At 39.1% G+C, this 22,748-nt stretch overlaps 1 protein-coding gene across 2 annotated transcripts in view; it reads left to right on the top strand.

The window, feature by feature from the left end:
• Positions 1–18,512, top strand: part of LOC136833243 (splicing factor 1-like) — a 39,146-nt gene extending 20,634 nt beyond the window's left edge. The window contains exons 1-9 of one of the 2 annotated variants that reach the window (XM_067095131.1): positions 213–663; positions 3,070–3,198; positions 3,394–3,525; positions 4,337–4,412; positions 12,569–12,721; positions 14,480–14,651; positions 14,964–15,065; positions 16,325–16,483; positions 16,796–18,512. In XM_067095131.1, the coding sequence (XP_066951232.1) occupies positions 525–663; positions 3,070–3,198; positions 3,394–3,525; positions 4,337–4,412; positions 12,569–12,721; positions 14,480–14,651; positions 14,964–15,065; positions 16,325–16,483; positions 16,796–18,013 (2,280 nt within the window). In that variant the 5' untranslated portion in view covers positions 213–524 and the 3' untranslated portion in view covers positions 18,014–18,512. Of the gene's footprint in view, positions 1–212; positions 664–3,069; positions 3,199–3,393; positions 3,526–4,336; positions 4,413–12,568; positions 12,722–14,479; positions 14,652–14,963; positions 15,066–16,324; positions 16,484–16,795 lie in introns of those variants that run through there. The other variant, XM_067095132.1, reaches the window with a different exon arrangement.
• Positions 18,513–22,748: the final 4,236 nt, after the last annotated feature.

The following is a 22,748-nucleotide window of genomic DNA, read 5'->3' as shown; positions in this document are numbered from 1 at the left end:
AACGGAGCGGATGTTTATGTTCGGATTTTGTCCTTGACTTCAGTTGCATTTGATGACAAAAAGACTTGTGATAATACCTTAATATGTTATAATTTATTTATGAAGCAAATATTTATGATATTTATAGTATAATTAATCATGCATAAAAGATACTAAACACAAATACCGAAAAAAATTCGATGGAAATAACCAAACGACACGAATCGAACGATGTATTTACACGAAATAAAGTATTCCTGCGTAGTCGATAAACCCTGAACATTTCACCCCAAGGAAAAGACTGACAATTGAACCTTAGCCGAGTTTTAAACTAATTTAAACCAAGATTAAAACGCAAAAGCTGTCCTCAACGCCGCCGGAGGAGGACGTCTACGCTGACATGAGTTGATTTTCATGTTGCAGACGACGCCATTTTGTGAAGAGGGAGAGAGTGAGCGAGATCGGGCGTGAGGAAGCTCACGGGGGCTTTTTCTGACGGTGATAGTTCACGGCATCGCTACTCTTTCTAAACTACTGGGAAAAAGATGAGTGGAGCGAATAGCACGCCTTTGGGAAGAATGAATCCGGCCATAGGCGCTGGGAAGAAGACCACGGTGTCGGGGTCGTCGTTATTGAAGCCCAGTTACCTTAGCACTCTACCCGGCGGAGGCGGAGGAGGAGGAGGTGAGAATGAGAGAGAGAGGCTTAGGCCTTTTTTTATGTCTTCTAGGTTATTTGGACATTCTTTACTTAAATGAGATGAGTATTTTGTAATCACATCCTACAGTCGGCGTAGGATGTGTAGGCATTACTTAAGGGTCCCTTCACGAGGCCCCTTAGATGCAACCCCTTCCGTTCCTTTTACTGTACCTCCGTTCATAATCTCTCTTCCGTCTTAATTTCCATCCTCCTCTAACTGTTGTTCCATAGTGCAACTGCTGTGAGGTTTTCCGTTTCACTGTTTAGGCTGTTTCCGTTTCAGCGCTGAATGACCTCGTGGGTCCCAGCGCTTGGCCTTTGGCCTAATTTCTGTGTTTTATAGGCCTCCCCATAGGTAGGTTTGATGCTTGCATGGCCTAGTGATAGGAATAGGCTTGCAGTAGATTTAGGCTGGTTGGCTTTATAGATACCCGCTGCGGGCACTGTAGTTTTATAGATACCCGCTGTTGGTAGTACTGTAATTTAGTTTTATAGATACCCGCTGTGGGTACTGTAATTTAGTTTTATAGATACCCGCTGTGGGTACTGTAATTTAGTTTTATAGATACCCGCTGTTGGTAGTACTGTAATTTAGTTTTATAGATACCCGCTGCAGGTACTGTAGTTTTATAGATACCTGCTTCAGGTAGTTTCATAGATAAAGCAAGCGGTTAGTATGCAGAGTAGGGTGACAGGGATATTTTTTGTTACTTGGAGGGGTTCAGGGGGCAACCCCCCCCATTCAAAAGCCGTAAGTCAAGGTCAGGAAGGTAAGGTCTGGTTAGGTCAGGGCAGGACATGGTAATTTTTCGGAAGACTCCAGCTAGCCATTTTTGCATGAAAAACCATTTTGGGTTTTTCATGCTAGAATGGCCAGGAAATAATTTGATTAATTATTTTTCTGTTACTAAGCATTTGCGAAGGCAATGTATCGAGAAGAATTTTTCTGTTTTGATGTGTTTTACCCAAGAAAAATATAAATTCTAATATGGGAGATGGCTGGAGTCTTCCGAAAAATAACCCAGGACATTCTAGGAAATGTTTATATTTGTTTTTGTTTGCGGAATCTGTTCCTGTCGTTGTACAATCGCCAACTGCTAATTTATTTTCCCAGATGTTTGACTGAAATGCACCAACAGGAATGGCCTGATATGCATAGGCCTAAATTTGACACTGAACCAGAGGGGCACGGTACTAGTTGTCTTCAGTTTAACCCATTCCTTACCATGAGGTCGTGAAGTACACAAAGGTTTTTGGCTTAAAAGTTACGCGACCATTACGTAACGTGAAAACCAGGAAGGTCTCGTGTGCTTGTTTGTAGTGCATGTGTTATAAGCAGCCAGTTCTTTACGTACAGTATGCAGGAATTAAGAGAACGCTTCCAGAACTCAAGTAGATTTGCAATACAATGCAAGTTTAGTTTTTACTGGTATATATAAGACTTGGTGTAACTTAAGGCTAGTATTAACTTGCCCCTCATATTCTTGGTGAAAACGTTGCCAAAATAAACATCGCATTCCAATGTTCCCAATAACAAATTGCTTGGAGAATGATTCAAATGTCATAGTATTTATTTAACAATTTAGTATTTATTTAACAATTTATTTATTAATTTATTTTGTCTACTTTATTAAGTGAGATCTCTTCTTTTTGTATTTGCCTTTACCTCCTTTTTAATACTTCCTAATGAAAACTGTATTCTGTGGAAGCTTGAATTTCAAGTGTGTGGCCTCTGTGGGCTTGTTCCATATGAATAGAATTCATCTTCTGAATATAATGGCCTCTGTGGGCTTGTTCCATATGAATAGAATTCATCTTCTGAATATAATGGCCTCTGTGGGCTTGTTCCATATGAATAGAATTCATCTTCTGAATATAATGGCCTCTGTGGGCTTGTTCCATATGAATAGGTTTCATCTTCTGAATATAATAATAATAATGATAGTATCACTTGGACCATGCCTCGAAAGGTCCTATTCAGGCAGTTCAGTGTATCCTTGCCAAAGTGATCTGTCTTTTATATGTAAAGAATCAACACCAGATGGAAAGATCCCCTCCATTCTTATAAAAACAAAAGTATTTGTATAACTAGAGTCGACCCGAGGCATTGATTTCCTAGTGAACTGAATAGGTATGGGCATCTGAGCTTGCAAGAGAATCAGTTGAAAGTGTTGTGAAAGGCCAAGTATTTTCTAAGTCACCTTGCTAATTAAGAAAAGACATGAATGGTTAATTTTCACTATTATTGTTAACAGTATCTGGCTAGTGTAGGCCTTCTTTTAAGTCGTTGGTTCTTTTAAATGATTCAGGCTTTGTGTATAATTTTTATTGTACTGCATAATTATAACTGACCCGAATTTTCTACTTTTTAATATAATGTCTTCCTTACAGGTGGCGGTGGTAGTGGAGGTGGAGCAGTGGGATCTGCTGTTGCTGCAGCGGCAGCCGCAGCCGCAGCTGCCACTGCAGCAATTTCTAAAGGAAACTCGGGGTCTGTCAAAAGAGAAAGTGACTATGATGGTAAGTGACTTGAGATTGAAGGGGGCTATAATTTTGATTTATGGAGATGGACAATATTTGAATTTTGTAGTATATTTTTTGTATCTTTTTCTTTATGAAATTCTCTTATGAATTACATTGTGGTATATGCAATTTGTTTTGCTTTTATGTAAGTATTTTAAGAAATACCAAGTGTCAATGGTGTCTTTCTTGCAGCTGAACGTGAAGAGCGCAAGCGGAGGAGAAAATCACGTTGGCAGGGTGATGAGAAAGACAAGACTTTCATCCCAGGAATGCCAACGGTTTTACCGAGCAACATGTCCAAAGACCAGGAAGAGGCTTATTTATGTAAGTTAACAGTCTTTTTCTTGTGGAAATGTCATTTGGTCTTTTTTGGGGGGATTTTTCAAATTTAGAGTTGCAGATGCAGAAATCACCAGCCGACAAAGGACCCTTTGGATCTGCATGGCACCGGAATGGAGGGAAGTCATCCCAGTCCAGAGCTGTTTAGGGCTCTCCCAACCACCCAGTATACTATACGGCAGAGGAAGGCGTCGTCTTCGTCTTTGCTCCAGGAGGGTGAATTATAACAAGGGCAGAAAGTTGTAGTGAATTATGTGCTGTTCTGGTTGTGCATGAGGTTTTGATGAGAAATGGGAAAATAGTATTAAGTCTTGAAAGGTTCAGTGACTGAGTTGTATGTGGTGAATGGTAGTTGCATAGAACGAGTACTTGGGGTCTGAATGGCTGCTATGTGGTTTTGGGTAAGTTAACTTATTTATTTTGTTTAATGAATATATTTGTTTACAGCTCATTCTAAACTAATTAGAGAATTTTTTCCCTAAAAGTTAAAAAGGTTTTACAATTTCATTCATTTCCAGGTTGTTTTCAAGATAAAAAGAATATTGTGTTGATAAGGTAAAGGAACAGGCCTGATCTGTTTGATGATATTAATATTATAGTTGCCTTGATAGATTTTCTCAATTGTATAGTTAATGGATGAGTGGCAAAATCAGTAGACTTGCTGCTCACACATGTATTTGGAAAAAAGTCTTGTGTAACATTAATAGTGCAAAGCCTTCCTCATAATATATTTTATAATGAATATTATATTGATTGAATTTTGGGCATTCTTGCCCGCTAACCCGCTCTGTTACAGTGCAGCTGCAGATTGAAGAGCTGAGTCGGCGTCTCCGCTCCAACGATCTGGGCATCTCTCCTAATCCTGAAGACAGGTTGGCACTACTCGCAGTTGGTCATGTGCAGGTGACGCTGAGCCTACAAGCTGGCTCGCGGCACTGTGCCACCGACCCTCCCCAGCCCTCTTCCGAGGGTTGGTTGTGAGGCACCAGGTTTTACTCACACTTCCAGAAACTAAAGTATCCTTCAGGACTTTCTCTTTGCATTTCATGTATTCTGGTAATGGCTTGCTACCTTCCAGTAAGGTAGTATGGTCACCATCCCGAGATTGATGGTTAGACCCAGGTTTTAGGGTTGTCTGGGCGTTAGGGTTTATGTAACCAGCAGTAGAGAGAGAGAGAGAGTGAGAGAGTAAGAGATGCTGCCAAGGTATGTGATCAAGACTGTAGTTCTCAGTGGCATGATCGAATATTGAGTAAGTTTATTCAGTCAGTATAAGTATATTTTTATCACCAATTTGGGAGATGCAGAGGACAACATGATGACTGTGCTTAAATGCACCTAGATTTAAATTAGCTGTTTTGTCATGTTACAAAGTACGTAATGTCTTTTGTTACTCTTTTTAATTTTTTTTTTTTCATTACCTGCAAAGTGATTGGAATCAACAGTCAGCTCTTCTCAATGGAAATAGGCCTTGATAGTGTCACATTGTGATAGGCTGTGACTTGCACTGTCATCTACGATTATAAGCCCTTTCATTTGAATATCAGCATGTAAATAAGTTTGACCTCATATAAGCTCTATATATGTCATGAGCACGTACAAAGTACACGGTATTCTTTTTTGTTCCTAATTTTTTTTATTTAACCTTCGTTGTTGTAGTAATTTATAATTTCGTTTTGAACTATTATACTTTTTTTTTTCCCCCCTCATTCATTACAGATTAGTGTACAAGAAAAATTGCTCATCAGATTCAAAATTACTTTTGATTTGTGCTTAATGTCAGTGTTGTTTTATGTTCTCTATTCACAGTTATTTTTCATTGTTGATATAGATGATGCTAATGCAGCAGGGTGCTGTGTTATTAGTCCATCATTTCCTTTGGTGGTTGATGATTCAGTTATCATCTCTGCTGTCTTGGTAGTTGTTGTTAATACTTATCCACTCAGTAATCCCTTAGTTCTAAAAGATGTCTGACCTGAAAAAAAAAAAAACAATAAAAATGCTATCATCACACTAACCTTTAACCTTTTAGATGTTGACCCCCTTCTGAACAGGTTTAGATCAGGTCATTATTCAAAATCACAGTATGGCATTTCTTTTAATTTTTCTCTTTTTTTAAAACTTAATGAATCTTTGTCTTGCTGATGCAGAGATTAGGTGTACTGTTGATGCACTTGTATAATTTGTTGACAGGTTTAATCTCTAACACAGGCTGTCTCCATTCAATCCAGGAAGGCTAATGGAAGATCTTTTTTTATTCCTAAAGACAATTTAGGAAATGTCATATTAAAAAGAATTAAAATTGTCATAGGCATATTTTGGCTTTCTCCCCTTTTGCGTCTAATAATTTGCTTTATAGGCAAGAAGCATCTCAAGGATCTGTTTTGATCTCAGTTGCATGTCATGTTTATATATAACTGCATCTTCCCCTCAGGTTTGTTCATTTTTAACACATGCAAGCGGTTGATTCGCTTTCCTTTTTTTTTTTAATGTTTTTTTTTTTTTTAAGTGTGCCTTCATAGGTTTAGACCATTTACATAAAAGCAAAGTTTATGAAGCTTAGGTTCTGTTATTGTACTTTCATCTTCCCCTGCCCCCTCCCCCCCTCCCCTTCATGCCCCCCTGCTCTCAGCTTCACTTCTATAATTCCCCCGAGTCCAATTTCCCCACTGTCTTGGACGTATAAAATTGACTTCTGTTCCTTTTCCCAGACTTGCTTTTCTGCATTTTTATATACTTTTCGATTTTGTTTCAACCTTTTTGCACAGTTCTTCAACATATTGTCGTACTGTACTGTTAAATGCTTTTTTTCTCTGTAATTATAAATGACCATGAGAATGGCCTATGCAAAAATAACTATATATACAGTATATAATCACATGGTTTTTGACTGATGTCCATTCCTTCATTTGCATTCACCAAGTTCTTGGCATGAACAAGGGCATAACGAGAGTGTAGCTCTTCATTTCTGGATGGTATCTAGGTTAATCGCTTGGCAGTTTCAGGGTCAGCAGTCACACGTGAAGCCTGCTCTAAACACAGTTCAACATTACTCTAAGCACAGTTCATGTGTGGAAGTACTGTACCAACAATAACCTTGTGAATATCAATTTTAATAGCTTCCAGTATGTTGGGTAATATTTCAGAATTGGGATTAGACTGTAAGGGTTTGTTATTTACAGAATAAAACCCTTTTATGTTGGTTTAGAGAAGTGCATGAATGGGTATTGAAATTACTACTCATTGGCAAGAGCTTGCTTCATATATTGGTGATTTATAATAAGGACAGATGACTTGGACTCGAACACAGGTTGTAGTGGGTGCTGTTCAACTATAGTATTAATCAGTCTAAGCCCTACCAAGTAATGTTAGGTTTTAGAGGACATTCAGCCAAAAAAATCTATGGTAAATATTTTAGACATGTTTATTGTAAAGCTATGAACTTGAAAGATTGTAGGTAAATAGTGAGGTTTGGGAATACGTCTGACAAGGAATTTTGAATTTTGAGGTATTGACAAAGGTGCCACCATTGTGTTTGATTTACCTGAAACCTGCAAATGCAGGTAACTGATTATCAAGGAGTTTTGGGGAATAAATTTTTCTTTTAACAGTTTGAAGTTGTAAAGTCGATCTTTCCCTGTCCATTCAAACTCTCTTAATACTTGTAGGATAGTATAGTATTGAAATTGAAGGAGTAATGCAGTTAGCAGTATTATAATTTGAGGAGAATTTGTTATAGGGAAAAAATTGCTGTGTGTGTTATGCTGCCCAAAAGATTTTGCTATCAACTTGACTTTCATTAGCCAATACTGCTCTACATGCCTGTTCTACTAAAGTTTATCATTAATGATGCATTTTGTCTTCAGTAAGTGGTAAATATAATAATGTAAATTATGTTTTGTTGACAACAATGGTCATTTAGAGGGTGACTTACGTTAATGTGTTAGGGAAGTCCTGTTTTAGATGATGCACTTTGTTTCAGAAAACGAGAGGGAAGGTGTTTTGGCTGGAAGTAGATTAGGCTATAGGGGACTTGGTATTACATGTAACCTGAGGAGGCTTGGCTTTCTAATAATGGTCACCTTTTCTTTTGTCATCAGTTAAAGTGTCACACATTTTCATTGCAACCATGTTTTACGAGAAGCAGTTGCCATAGGTTTTAATAACTGCCAGGTTTAGGAGAGACGACGCTCGTTAAACTTGTTTTGAAAACTGAAATAACTATGAACCTGTACTGAATATTACTACGTCTAAATTTCACTTTATATTGGACTCTACTCACAGTTTTACTTTTCAGTTCCTCACTTCCAATTAAAAGGTGCTTCATTGACTTCATTTTTTTATTGTAAAAAGTTTAGGGAACTCTTCAACTTTTATTCAAGCATTTGGTTATGAAACCAGTGTGGTGCCCAGCAGTTTTTCATTTAAAGTCTTTGAAACATCAGTTTTTAATTAATCACATCATATGTATATATTATATGCCTAGAGAATTTTCAAGAAAGCTGGGGACATTTTTACTACTTTATGTATAATTATTTTTATTCTAGTTGAGAAAAGAAATTTTTAGATTGGTTTTGGCTGTGCCATAACTTTCCTAGTACAGTATAAATGCGAGATGTTTAAATTTGCAGTGGTTTATTTTTCAGACTGAGTCTCATATGGTGAATAGCCTGGCTTCTTAAATGTTTGGCTGAGGTCCCATGTCTTTCACATAGTTATCCAAAACATTTTTTCCTCCTTTAAGGTGCCTAGTCTTGAACAGCTGTTCTCTTTAAAACAAACTGACCCAGGGTGATGTATACATAGACGTAGAGTTCCCTAATAATGACGTACACCACTGGCTGACTAAGATATGTGACACTTGGGTGATATATATCAAGACATTCAGTTCTCTTATAATACTGACCTTCAAAAGAGACATTTTGCTTCCCTTTGTCTTATTTGATCTTAGGTTTTCTGGATGTAAGGTGATTTTTCAGGTGTCTCAGTAGGTAGGAAGGCATTTAGAGGTACTTTCAAGTGGTGCAAGAGCATATAATTTGTTCAAAAGTAATTTTTGAGTCATTTGTCAAAATGTAATTAAAGATTTCCTGCCTGGATGTTTGGGTGTCATGATTCATACGATTTTGCAAAGAAGCTAGGAGGATTTGAGAAAGATTAGTTCTCATTGTTCGTTAGGCAGATGTTGAATTCATTAATCCTGCATACTTTTTTGCCGTTTGTGAAGTTGGTGTTTTTCAGTCTTCGGCTCACATTTTGATAGGTGCTCTAATACCCTGCCGTAGTACAGCGGAAATTTGTGGCCCCAGTTTTGGAAGCTGGACAGGATATCTTTATTTTTTATAACTAGACCGTACTTTGGTTTTCTTTTGGAATTGCCAGTAGTTTGCTTATACTGTATGCATTGTTCTTTGTTGTGCAATATTCAAACTACAACCTGATACTTGAATTGATTGTTGGATTTATTAGGCATTTTGGTTCTTGTCTTCCTAGGCTTAACTGTACGTGGACTTGACCCTGTGATATTCTGTAGAGCAAAGGTTACACATTCTAGGTTAGGTGCTTGATAATATGTTGGGTCTTGTTCTTCAGTCTAGTCAGAGACCTGTTGAATGGTTCTCTAACCGAAGCTTTTATTTTGCCTCGTTTTGTGAGTTGAAGATAGTGCATGTAGTTACTATTGTAAAAGTTTTTTTATTTTTTAATTTTAACAAGTCCTTGTCAGGAAGTAATTAGGTATGTACATTAGTCTGAATGTTTATAATACATTTGGAATGTGTTCTTGAAAGCATTTATATGTATATATTTATAGGCTAATGAACTTAAAATTTTTAAGAACCCACAGTAACCTTCCATATCCTTGGAAAAACAGGAAGAAAAGTGCATATTCTTTTGTTTTGTGTCGACTGTATTCTTATACTTGAATACTTTAATATTCTGAAATCATTGGGCTGGTTAACATCAACCCTTTCGTAATTTGAATGATTAAAAAGTTCTGTGTCAGCAACAGCTAGGGAATCACTTTTCACAAAGTAGTTACTTACAGCAATAATATATTTTTTTCCATGGATGGCTGTCCATTGTTGCTATATTACAGTGTAGCTGTTAGTTTTACATGTAAAGTCCAATGGTGTAAATATATGAACAGGTTCCTAACAGAATGATTTTTTTTTTTTGTAAAATAATCAGGACTTGAAAATAACTCATTAACAGCCTTATTTTAAACCATTCCACCTTTTTCCACCAAAAAGGTGTTTGTTAATCATCAGAAAGGGGAGTCTTGTGTCACTTGGTTAAGATGTTTTGTGGATGCCTTATTGTTTATCTGTTTATCCATATTGATTAAAATATTTACTATGCTAACTCACTTGGATTAGATAATGAAGGTACTGACCAGCATTGATAGCCTCTGAATGACGTTTAGTTGATGAGCACCTCTCTAGGTGTTGCGCTTTCTCAGTTTTAATTTGCCATGCTGATTTGACAGGTATATTTCATGTTCAGGCTGTACTTCATGTAGCTTTCAGTGCATCAGTTTCGTTTTTGAGTTTTCTACTGGAATAACTTTTAACAGTGGTATAGAATTTTTCTTCAAGTCACAGGTCTTAGGTTAATCCATCTCACTTAACTGACACATTTATGGATGGGGGCCAGTGAACCTCTTATCATGAAGCCTGTGTTATTAATTTTTCCCCTCTTAAAATCCTCATGATTGTTGTTGTCAACATGGCCTGTAAATTTCCACGGTTATTTATTTAATTTTTTTTATTGTTAACTGGTTTTGTTTGGTTTGTCTTCTTTTATTTTGATTATGATCGGCAAATAGGATCTCTGTGACATTCCTATTCAATATTTGTGTGTCCTTACGTGAAACAGCTGACTTTGTCCCAGCCTTCATTTGAGGATCTCTGAATTCACTTCCTTTGTATGCGTATTCCCATCCACATTGTGTGATTCATAGATGTTAACTTTTTTTAGTGTTGTGAGTAGATGGTAATGAATATGTACATATTGTTCCTCATACCATACCTCTGTTGTTTAATCTAGCAATTCACATCTTTGTCATACTCTCCGTCAGGTAGGGGATAGGACGTCCTTTACGTTGGTGTTAGGGGTTTTTCTTTATTGGTACTTTTTAACCTTTAGAGTTAATGGGCATGCCGGAGGGGTTTATTTCTGACAGTTATATCTTCTGCGTCATTTCAGTGTCTTGACATTAATTTTAACTTTTATTGAACTCATGTTGTTCCTCTTTAACTGCTGATGACTTACTTGCCAGGCATTTGGTTTGAAAGGAACCAGTCATCTCCAAAATGCATTTTGGTGTTGTCACATGCAATATGGTTTGGTGAACAGCAATTTGAATGCAAATTTGTCTCTATTTTGTTTTTCTCTTGTATTTTGACCCACTTAACTGCTACTCCAGCTCTAGAAATATGCAGACACTTCTACAGCAAAGTTGCAGTTGGAGGGTCGTTAGAAGTAAATTTAAAAGTTTAAGTTAAATGCTTAAAACTGCAGTTTTTTGGAAGAGAACCCCACAGCATGTCTGCGTTCATGGAACCAAATAGCGGCTGATGGCATCAGAATGTACCCGATTGATAAGCAGCAAGAACCCTGACTGCCTTGACATGGGCGGTTGAGATGCTAACCAGTATTCCAAAGTTTGAAGAAAAGAGAAAGAAAAAAGAAAGATCATAGCCTATCACATCAAAGCAAAAACTCTCTAATGAATGCTTATTAATTATTCCCTTTTTTATCTGTTTTAAAGATTAAGGTTGCCATGGAATGATTGCTTGTCTTAAGCTTCAGTAAGATTAGTTTTATTCTTTTGTTCATGGGTACATGTTGAAAGACTTAGCGTAGGAATTGTTGCTTTTATTTCTCAAGCTAAAGTGATTCAACCTAGAAGCAGTAAGAAAGTACTTCACTCTTAAATTGTGTACACACTGTAATTACTTTTATTGTTAAGTTGGATCATAGCATTTATTTTTTCATATTCTTAAGTTTGGATTTAGCATTTGTATTACAATATTGGCTGCTGCCTTCATTAACTGAATGGTTCTCCTCATTTAGGTAGGAATGCTGTTCCATGTTATTAATGAGTTCTCATTTGTTTTTTTATGGTTTTAACACTTCAATTTCTGGAGCGTCACTTCATCTCCATTTTTAACCTTTGCACACCACAGGTTTTGTATTAATACAAGTAACAAAAATATGACCTTTTCAGATTAATATATGTACTGTATATGAAGTTCTGAAATGTTACTTTGTTTCATCAAAAATTTCATGTGGCAATTGCTGAATTGATTTGAAATCTTGCAGGATTGCTGATGCCTAGGTTAAGAGGGGATGTTCACTGTTTTGATTTGCTATCAAATGCAGTTTGTGTGTACCTGCCTATTTCTGCATTTTAGTAAAGATCATATGATGATATTTTTCTGTTGTAAAATTGTTTGTTCTGGCATCAGTTTTCACTGAAATTTCATGTGTGTGTTGCCTATAGAGGATGCAGTTCAGGATAATGACTCCATGTTGGCTAATGTCATAGTTCTTTGCCATCTTTTCAAGAACTTCAACTTGCCACAGTCCATGATCCAATCACGCTTGTGTAGTGTTCTAAAGAAATTTGGAGTGCAAGTATATGCAGTTAGCTAGTGTGCATATTATTTTCGAACTTCAATGTAATTTTGTTTCCAACACTTAAGTGTCATTTTAATATCAGACTTTGTTTCACTCATGGAGAGGGCTTGGTGTTGTGCAGTATTCACAAATGAGAAACTCCGGAAAATCACATGGGACTTGCCGAGACAGCCTAAGTTAACACACTTCTGGTAGTCAAGGATGTCTTGAATCATTATGCTTGATATAGTTGTCATAGTTTGCTAAAAAGAACAAAAGAAATTCATAGATTACGAAAAGATTGCATGCACAGCGCAGGAAAGATGAGAAGTGTGGAGATTTTACTTGTCTCGAAACAACTGGACCGTGGTTTGCGCAGGAGGTAATATTTGAGGATTTTTTGCAGGTCTCCATCCCCAGAGCCAATCTACAACAACGAGGGCAAGCGCCTGAATACGCGCGAGTACCGAACTCGTAAGAAGCTGGAGGATGACCGTCACAATTGCATCACGCGTATGCTGACGCTAAATGCCGATTACAAACCGCCTGCTGATTATAAGTAAGTAGATATTTTTTCAGTGGCTTTATAGGTAGCTGAAGTGAAATGAACCTGGATCACAAGGTGCTCAAGAATTTCTGTTCCAGACTTTGATGTTAGGTACATGTCTTGTGAATTTTTCCATTGTTATTGATCTTTTGACAAATTTCAACACTTAGAGGACATAGCTGCCCAACAGATTGGTCTTGTGAATTTTTTTATTGTAATTGATCTCTTGACAAATTTCAACACTTAGAGGACGTAGCTACCTAACAGATTGCAGGCCTCTCCATTTCTCCAGCAGCTGTGGAGAAATTTTAATCTTATTTTGCACTTCTGGTTTCTTTTGTCTGTTGTTGCTTTGAACGAGTTGCCCTTTTGGAGTGTTATACTGTATTTAGAAATCTGGGGCATTGATGAATGAAACACCATTCTTGTCATCTGTTTAATGTAGTTCTTTAAACACATGTGGTTTAGTTGTTTTTATTGACAGTTTTGTCATTAATTTTGAAATCTTCCCCAAAGAAATTCCTGACTTGAAAGAGATGAGCACCCATTGTATCTTGTCAGTTGAATATGGTGACTATTGTCTTTGCGAAGTTGAGAGTGGTGAACCCCCATCGTTTCTCACACTAGTTGAAAATGGTGAATCTCCATTGTCTCATGACAAGTTGAAAGTGGTGAACCCCCATTGTCCTTAGTTGAAGGTGGTGAACCCCTACTGTCTCTTTGCAATTAAAAATGGTGAGTCTGTTGCCTCTTGTAAGTGGAGAGTAGTGAACCCCCATTGTTTCTCATACAAGTTTCAACTGGTGAATCTCCATTGTCTCTTGACAAGTTGAAAGTGGTGAACTCCCATTGTCTAGTTGAAAGCGGTGAACCTCCATTGTCTCTAGTGGAAAGCAGTGAACCCCCATTGTCCCTAGTTGAAAGTGGTGAACCCCATTGTCTCTAGTTGATAGCGGTAAACCCCCATTGTCTCTAGTTGAAAGTGGTGAACCCCCATTGTCTCTAGTTGATAGCAGTAAACCCCCATTGTCTCTAGTTGACAGTAAATATGATTGGAATTCCTCCAGCACTGGAGCTTCCTGTTTCTTGGAATATCCACCATTTCTGTGCCGGGATGAATTGTTTATCAAAACATTGTACAAACAACCTTGAACATCATCAATGAACAAATGAAATATGAAACTTTTAGCTATGTAATTCATACAGATGACTGAATTTTCCATCAGCCATACATCTCTGTGTTTTGGTATGCTTAGAGTATAAGTAATGCTAATAGTTAATTTACATTTATTAAAAATGTGAATTGGCAAACTTCAATCAAAATTAAATGTCTGTTTCGAATCAAATTGGTGAAAAAAAGTTGCAGTTTGTCGTATCAGTAAATTTGTAAGATTACTACTATTTATTGAAGAAAATATAAAATTTAGGAGCAGATCTTGGCTCACCCCATGACAGTTGAGAGTTTAATTTAGTGGTCTGGTCAGTATGGTAATAATAATAATATTGCCTTCTTTCGAGCTGAGTAAAATTTGGTTAGCTCATCCTACAGTATTTTGTTAATTACAGGTTATTAGTTTTTTGTAACAAGGTAAATCAGTGGTAGGTATTTTTCACTATTGTTTGAGAAAAATGATTGTACTGTTGCTCTGTTGATGTGTATGAAGTATTATAAAGATTTGCATCTTGATTTGTGAATGTCTTTTTAATTTATTTCATACCTCACTCGTATGTTGCATTGAATCTAAAATATCGTTACTTTATTTAACTCAGGCCGCCAGTGGTGAAAGTGTCAGACAAAGTTATGATTCCTCAAGAAGAACACCCCGACATCAACTTTGTTGGGCTGCTCATTGGACCGCGAGGAAATACGCTGAAAGCCATGGAGAAAGACACAGGAGCAAAGATTATTATAAGAGGAAAAGGATCAGTCAAAGAGGGGAAGGTGTGTGACTTGGAAATTTTAATAGCTTGAGCATTCTAATTTTCATGATTATGGTTGTAAACTTGAGAGAATATTTTGATGGTGATGTTTGCATCTGTTTGAATTTACCATACTGTGCCCTTCCCGTAGGGGGCGAAGTGCTGTCAGTGCGGCTGTGAGGTGTTCCTCCTATTACACCCTTCAAACTTCCTACTGTCAGTTTCTCTTTCAGTGCTGAATATGACCTCATAGGTCCCAGCGCTGGCCTTTGGCTTGAATTGTATGTTTTCTTCTGTTCATATTGTGCCCTTACCACTTTGATTCTTCCCTAAGGTTGGCCGAAAAGACGGAGGACCCATGCCTGGAGAAGATGAACCACTTCATGCTTACGTGACAGCCAGTAATCCTGAGAGTGTCAAGAAAGCAGTGGACAAGGTGCGTTGTAAAAGGTTAAACTTTTCGTTTCCATTACTTTGCAACAGGAACACACTAGTTTTGGGTAGCCATCATCTTATTTTGTGTGTTGAGTAAATGATCCGCATTAAGAGATCATTGAATGAGCTACAAACCATTGTTTGTATACAGTGTAAAGGTTGACAAATTCTTCACCCATTCACAATGACAATTATTCTGCTTTTCAATATGTACTGTATAGCATAGTAACTTCTGAACATCCGTTTTCCTACATTTGTATATGGATTAGTATTTAGCCCAGCATTTGTGTTTACACAATGTTTCATGGTGTTTCCCTTGTATAATGAAAAACTCAGTGGTCAGCAGTCAGGGAAATGTGTGCTGGTATGGTTCAGACTGCTGCTCAGCAAAGTACTTATATTATTTTATGAATACAAGTTAGTATTAGATAGTTACTGCTGATAGGAAGATGCTCTATTTTGTGTGATATTAGTTGCTTCTGCTGCTGAAATTGGTAAATCTAAGGAAGAGGTCTGCATGGAGATAATGTTCATCAATGAAATTTTTTTGACAGCAATACAGAAAAGGGTGTACACGACACAGTACAGGTGAGATATTCTTGAAAAAATTTACCAAATTATTTAGGTAAATTTCTCAAGTTATCTCATCTGTACTGCAATTGTATTGTTCAGTCAAAAAATTTAATTAATAAACAGTATCTCTGTCCAGAGCTCTTCCTTAAAATTACCCTGATATTGAATGAGCAGTGATTCCCTCGGTAGGGTAACTGGCCATGTAACAGGTAACAAAATGAGATGAATAACAGTCTATAGTGAAGCCTGTTCAGTACTTTCACATTCAAGGTAACCCTCAGGAAACAGCAGCTCTTTACAATTTCTTGCTGAATCTAATGCAATTACATAATTCCTTAAGAGATCTCCTAACAAAATCCTCTGCATCTGAAAGGTACTCTAGCAAATGGTGGTAAGCAGTCAAGTCTTTATAGTTGAAGTCCGGTAAGCTTAGGGGTTACTGTAGTGTTTCGGCGTGGAAAGTATGGTAAAATGAAGTTTAGGTGCCCTCCGACAGTCAGAAATGATTTCATTGTATTGCTTTTTAGATTTGTCATTGGAGAATGAATTAAATGTCCATAATGCATTTGCATGCCATAGTTTAAATGCAGAGACTTACTGTATGCCAGATTGAGGGACATTTTTAAAACTAATAACTTTAAAGGTGGCTTTGGCAAAGACTTACCAGTAAAGTTGACACTATTTCAGATAAAAGAAATAATTCGGCAAGGTGTAGAAGTTCCTGAGGGCCAAAATGATTTGAGAAGAATGCAGCTGAGAGAGTTGGCCTTGCTGAATGGTACCCTTAGAGAAAATGATGGGCCAAGGTGTAGTAATTGTGGATCCAACACTCACAAATCGTGGCAGGTAAGTTAGTTAAGTACTCATGAATTGATGCTTTTTGACTTTTTGTAAAAAATACTGTATTTATTTTACCTGTTTTACAGGATTTGTTATGGAGCTCTTGTAAGCTATTATGCGAGATTGTGATATAAACTAAAAAGTATTCTGACCATTTGTAAAGGTAGTGCAGTGGAGATATGATATATATAGTATTTTCTGTCTAATTTATTAATTGGGACTGTCATTAGATAGCTAAGTTTTGTTTATTTTGATGTCTGGGGAGGTTATTCCATAAATTAGCACCTCTTAATATATCTACTTGCATTTTCTTTTCAGTGTCCTGACAAGCCTAATGTTACAAACAATGTAGTCTGTACCAGCTGTGGAGGAGCTGGTCATATATCCAAAGATTGCCGTCAGCGACGAGCACCAGGTGCCCCTCCTACTGTTGACAGGCAAAAAATAGATGAAGAGTACATGTCACTGATGGCAGAGTTAGGAGAAGGCCCTCCACCCCCGCAGAATGCTGACCGTAATAGTAGTCGACCTGTTGCCGCACCTACGACTAGAGGTCTGTTTGAAAGGCCACAAGGTCCACCACGACCCCTCATGTCACTCCAGACGCGAGGACCAGAGCCTCAGTCTGCCCCAAATAATCAGTTCAATAGCAGTCCCAACCAGGGGGGAATGAACCAGAACTCATGGAACAACCCAATGGGTGGCCAAGGCCCCCGTCCCCTTATGGGTGGTAACAGTGGTCCTCCTAATTTGAATCAGCCTCCACCTGGGATGCCGTGGCAACAGCAGCAGCAGCAGCAGAAGCCACAGCAACCACAGCAGCAGTCTCAACAGCAAGGGGGACCCAACAGCTTTCAGGGAGTGCCGCCACCCAACTTGCTACAGGCCCCGCCCCCTCCACCACCAACCACTCAGAATGGCCAGCAACAGCAACAGCAGCCCAGTTGGATGACACAAGCACCACCTGGTCCTCCTGGAGGCCCACAGGGACCACAGGGTCCTCAGGGTCCACAAGGACCACCTGGAAATCATGGTGGTCCCCATAATGGACCTCATGGAGGTCCACATGGTGGGCCTCATGGTGGACCGGGTGCACCCCATGGTGGTCCACATGGTGGGCCTGGGGGTCCTCATGGAGGTCCTCACGGAGGTCCTGGAGGACCTCATGGAGGCCCTGGTGGTCCTCATGGAGGTCCAGGTGGACCTCATGGGCCAGGAGGTCCAGGGGGTCCACCGCATGGTGGCCCACCGCACGGACCACCACCACAGATGAATCACTGGCAGGGTCCCCCGCCAGGTCATCACGGACCTCCTGGGATGGGATGCCCACCACCTGGCCCAGTCCCTCCACCACGCCCTGTGGGCCCACCACCTGGCTGGGGCTGGAATGGACCTCCACAACCTGTAGGGCCACCACCTGGTGGACCGGGAGGTCCAGGTGGCCCCAGCGGCCCAGGGGGACCTGGACCGCGAGGACCGGGGGGTGTCGACTTAGGAGCCCTTCTATCAGCCCCACCCCCGCCACCACCATCTTAAGTTCTCCCCACCAAGTTTAGAAGTACAAATACGTTGGTGTCCCTCGGGCATTGCAAATTAAGCTTAGAGAAAAATGAATGATAAAATGAATTGCTGGTAGGGTACAATTTTGATTACTGTTATCTTCTGTATGGTAACTTTGTGCAGATCAGTGTTCATTCCACAGGGAACAGGGTTTTTTCGGAACTAGATTTTGGAATTCGCCAAAAAGGATAGAAGAGTGTCTCGCCAGTTTTGGGAATTGCTAGTGCAAATGGGGTGTGAGTGAGTGATTCTGATTTTTGTGTACAAATTCATTTGTAAAAAGAAGATGGTAGTCTCAAGAGTAGTTATTTATAAATATTTACAGCCTAGGCTGTAGAATTTGTAGGTCAGTTGGCTTTTGTGTAGGACGTTGAATAGCCTGTTATAGGTAATTTTATTTCTTGTATGATACTGAAAAAGTAAATAGTGTAAGATTCAAGATTATGTGCTGTAAAATAAATAGCTGGATAGGTAATGTGGAATTTCTTTAACCTCTTGACTTGATTTTACATCAAGGTTGGCATGACATGCAAACTTGTTTCCTGTCAATTGTAGTAATAAATGAGAAAATCAGAAGTGTTTTGTTCTGTGCTTCTAATTTGTTTGATTCAAAGTCCTGCAAATTTTGGCAAGTTACCAAATTAAAGTTTTGTTGATTTACAATATGCAATAGTGTTTAAGGCCTCTAGATGAGAATTAAAATAAAATTAAAGACGACCACCAATTTAACCCCAGTTAAAAAATAACGTAATCTAGTCTACTTGTCCTTGCCTGGAATTTCTTTATATGATTAGAAAGCTGATACACACTTTGTTAAATACATATATTGTGGAGGAACAAGAATTTAAAGTTATACCAGACCAGTTGAGTGACTGACTAAAACGCCATGTGTGAGTGACAAAGTTTTTGAACTTTAGATCAGAAAAACGATTTTTCTCTGCAGAGTAACTTATCCAGTATTTCAGAAAGAGCCAAACTCAATTAAATGGACCATTCATTTCATAGCATTAATGCAGCTTTAAACTATGAGATGTTTCCTCCTAGGGGGCTAGTGTCGTCAGTTCACCCCACTATGTGCACTGTAGGCATTACTTAAGGGTGTTTGCAACGTCCCTTCGGCCCCTAGCTGCATCCTCTTTCATTCCTTTTACTGTACCTCCGTTCAAATTGTCTTCCATCTGACTTTTCCCCCTTCGCAACAGCGAGGTTTTTCCCCCAAGTTACACCTTTCAAACCTTCTTACTCTCAATTTCCCCTTCAGCGCTGAATGACCTCGTAGGTCTCAGCTCTCGGCCTTTGGCCTAAATTCTGTATTGTGTTCTATTCTACGAGATGCTTCATCTAAGATCAGGATGCACTGAATCGAAAGTTGAAAGTATTACTACTGTAGAGTTAACTGGTTAATAACGAGTTGCATTAAAAACTGATAAAAGGTAATACTGAAATCAGACTTTGATAAGCTTCCTTACAGTTAACCAAACGAAGAATGTGTAGTAAAATTGTCAACCATTATGACCAACTTAACAAAGTAACGTCATTGTCATAGTTCCAAGGTTCCAAGATAAATTTCAGTGTTTTTTATATATGAGAACAAGGGTTGCTACGTAACTTACTATTTTTATGAAAGCAAGGTATGCCGAGTATATTTCCCCTCCGTTAATATATACGGTGTAAACAGTCATTTTGGCAATCCTTACTTCACCCATCACAGAGACGGCACGTTGCTTTGTTACGGCGTCCGTGGCCATTTGAAGTACTTTTCAGATGAAAACGCCTTTTCAGCCTTTGTTTTCCTATATCCAGTGTTGTGTTAATAATTATAAGGCGGAGAAGCCCCCTATAAAGTCATGATTACGCGAAATAACTGCGGCATAGTCTGCTTCTATGATGCGGTGGAAATAGAAGAATGATGGTCTGGCTTCATGAATTAACCGGAGTCAACTTCACCGACTGGTGAGTGGATTTTGTTTCGAGAAAGGATTTGGGTTTTGCATAATGGACGATATGAAGGGTAGAAATAGCATAGGCCCAGTATGCTATGCAAACAGGCCTATTTAGTTGAACAGGTGAAATAGTCCTAAAGACTTGAGACTTTTGGTAAGGGAACGGGTGATCTAGAACAGATTAAACATCAACCAAAAATAAACGGCAGTATGATAAAGCACGAGAGCGATTTAGCGGTCTGTGTGTGTGTGTGTGAGAGAGAGAGAGAGAGAGAGAGAGAGAGAGAGAGAGAGAGAGAGAGAGAGAGAGAGAGAGATTGTACTTACTGTAAGCCTATATCACCAAGATCGTATCAACGTTGTATTGTCGTACCATTTTGCGGGCCAATTGCGATTGAACTTGTGGCACTGAAATTTTGAGGCTAGTTTAGTAGAGGTTATTATGCCCATAAGAAGGCTATTTATTGGATATGTTTCCTAGTGTGTAAACTGGCCCCAAAAGCTCACCTTTCAAGGTCTGTTAAAATTTTCAAGTCCACTGCCTGTAGTTTTCTAGAATAATGTGATCTTCGGGGCCATATATGTTTTGGATGAAAATGATTAAGTTGTTATTTCTGATGCCTTACCTTTTACTGATTTGAAATAACTTCCGTGAAACCCGTAACGCTGTTCAGGATAATTAACCGATATATCGACACTGGATTCACATTGCATCAAAGGCCTAATTGACTTACTTTTAATCATTATTCGCTCTAGTTAGGTCTCTTGTCAGTAATGTGACATTGGTCTATTGAAGTAGGGGTGAGGAAATTGTTCAATTACCTCAATCGTTCAATTAGTGTTCAGTTACCATCTTTGTTTTCTGGGCAGAGTCCCGAAGGCCTCACTAGGCACACCATCCCCCGCCTCCTACTTTTTCTCTTTACTACACTGACCGGTCGCTCTAGACAGGCTAGACTAGAGCAACGGCTGCTGCTGACATAAATTCTTTATTTCCACAGCTCTTGGTTTTGCCAATAGATTTTTGCCCGTCTTATCAGTCGTCACTTGAAATTACTGCCGGTTAGCTTCTGAAATTGCTTCTCCGGCAACACCTGCACCCACCACCGTACACCGCCATTCAAACGTATCCTGTGCTGGGTGAAGACAGAACCCACACATAATACCCACGCTTACGTTTGGCAGATTTGTAGAGCGAGAAATGTACATGCGTTTGGCGGTACTAATCGCTGGTTTACGTCGTGACATTTTCTCTCTCTCCCTCTCCTTGAGAGTAGGATAATGCGACTGAACTGCCCAGGATTAACAGAGTACTCTATCATTCCTGGAACTGCCAAGGTTAACTGCGCGCCGTCTCAAAGTGTTCGGTATTACTGACCTTAAACACGCCGTGTTGAATTCCCAAATACCTTGGCCATTTAAAAGAACCTTCTGAAAGCCAGGAACTGCCAAGGTTAACTGCGCGCCGTCTCAAAGTGTTCGGCATTACTGACCTTAAACGAGCAGGGTTGAATTTCCATTTCTGTGGCCATTTAGAAGAGTCCGAAGGTCAGGAATAAAACATATCTTAGAAAGGACACAGACGAATTCTTGGAGCGGATGGAAATGAACTCATTTCATGTTTAACCTCGTTAAGGGAAACCCGTCTACGCCAAGTTTCGTCTGCGCAATTGTTTGTTTGTTTGTCGATATCAAAGTACAATTTCTGTTCTCAGTTTTTAGTCCTATGTAGCTCTGGTGTTATAATAACGGCTGGTTTTGAATATACGCGATAGTCTCAACTATAAAAGCGTGTGAAGGATTGTAATCAGAGAGAGAGAGAGAGAGAGAGAGAGAGAGAGAGTCTGATTTAGCCTATTATTCAAAATCAGAGCTCACTCATACACGCAACTCGCAATTAACAACGGCCAGGGAACACACGCAACCTATAAAAATATAAAGTAAGGAGGCAGACTCATTTTTAGCCATTATCTGAAGAAGAAGATCTGTCAAATGGTGTAGGATTACGTGAGATTTGACTTGATAGCACATTTGTTACGCAGTTCAAAACCACCACAGAGTAATGCAAAATTGGTCTTGACGTTTGGAAGTGACAGTACAATAGTTGCCGAGTTGCGTAATCTCTCTCTCATTATATATATATATATATATATATATATATATATATATATATATATATATATATATATATATACACACACACACACACACACACACACAATTACCATCCGCAGTGTCCGTAACACGACAGCGTCATCAGCCTAGCAGCATGATTCTTAACATAGGCTTACTGGAGGTTAAGTCTCCCTATGGGCGCCGTAACGCTTCCAGAGCAGCGAAGAGGCCCTAAGAAAGTCGCCTGGCAAGGGAACGCCGTGACCCAAAGCTTTCGCTAGGACTGACTGTGCCCTCCCGCGGCACCAGTCTCAAAAGGGGCAGGCACAGGCGAAGAATCGCCGAGTGTTGTCCTGCAGTACAGTACCCACTACCCACGGGGGGAAGCAGGCAGCAGCGAAACAGAGCAAAGCCGTAACACTTGATACACCGGCCGCAAAGCAGGCAAAAGGAGAAGGCAAAGCGAAGAAGAATAAGGTGGAATAACTTGGTACTCTACGAACCACACAAAGGGCAGGGAACGGCAAAGGTTTTTTTTTTTCGAAAAAAAAATGCAGCCGACCTCTCGTTCAAAACTCTCGGGCGGGACTGTAGGCGAGGGACGAAGATTCCGCTTATACCAAACCTCCAGTGAATCACCCAACTGCTCGAAA

The sequence above is a fragment of the Macrobrachium rosenbergii genome, chromosome 51 (genome assembly GCF_040412425.1).
Source record: "Macrobrachium rosenbergii isolate ZJJX-2024 chromosome 51, ASM4041242v1, whole genome shotgun sequence".
NCBI lineage: Eukaryota > Metazoa > Arthropoda > Malacostraca > Decapoda > Palaemonidae > Macrobrachium > Macrobrachium rosenbergii.
This window is presented reverse-complemented; position numbering and strand designations above follow the sequence as displayed.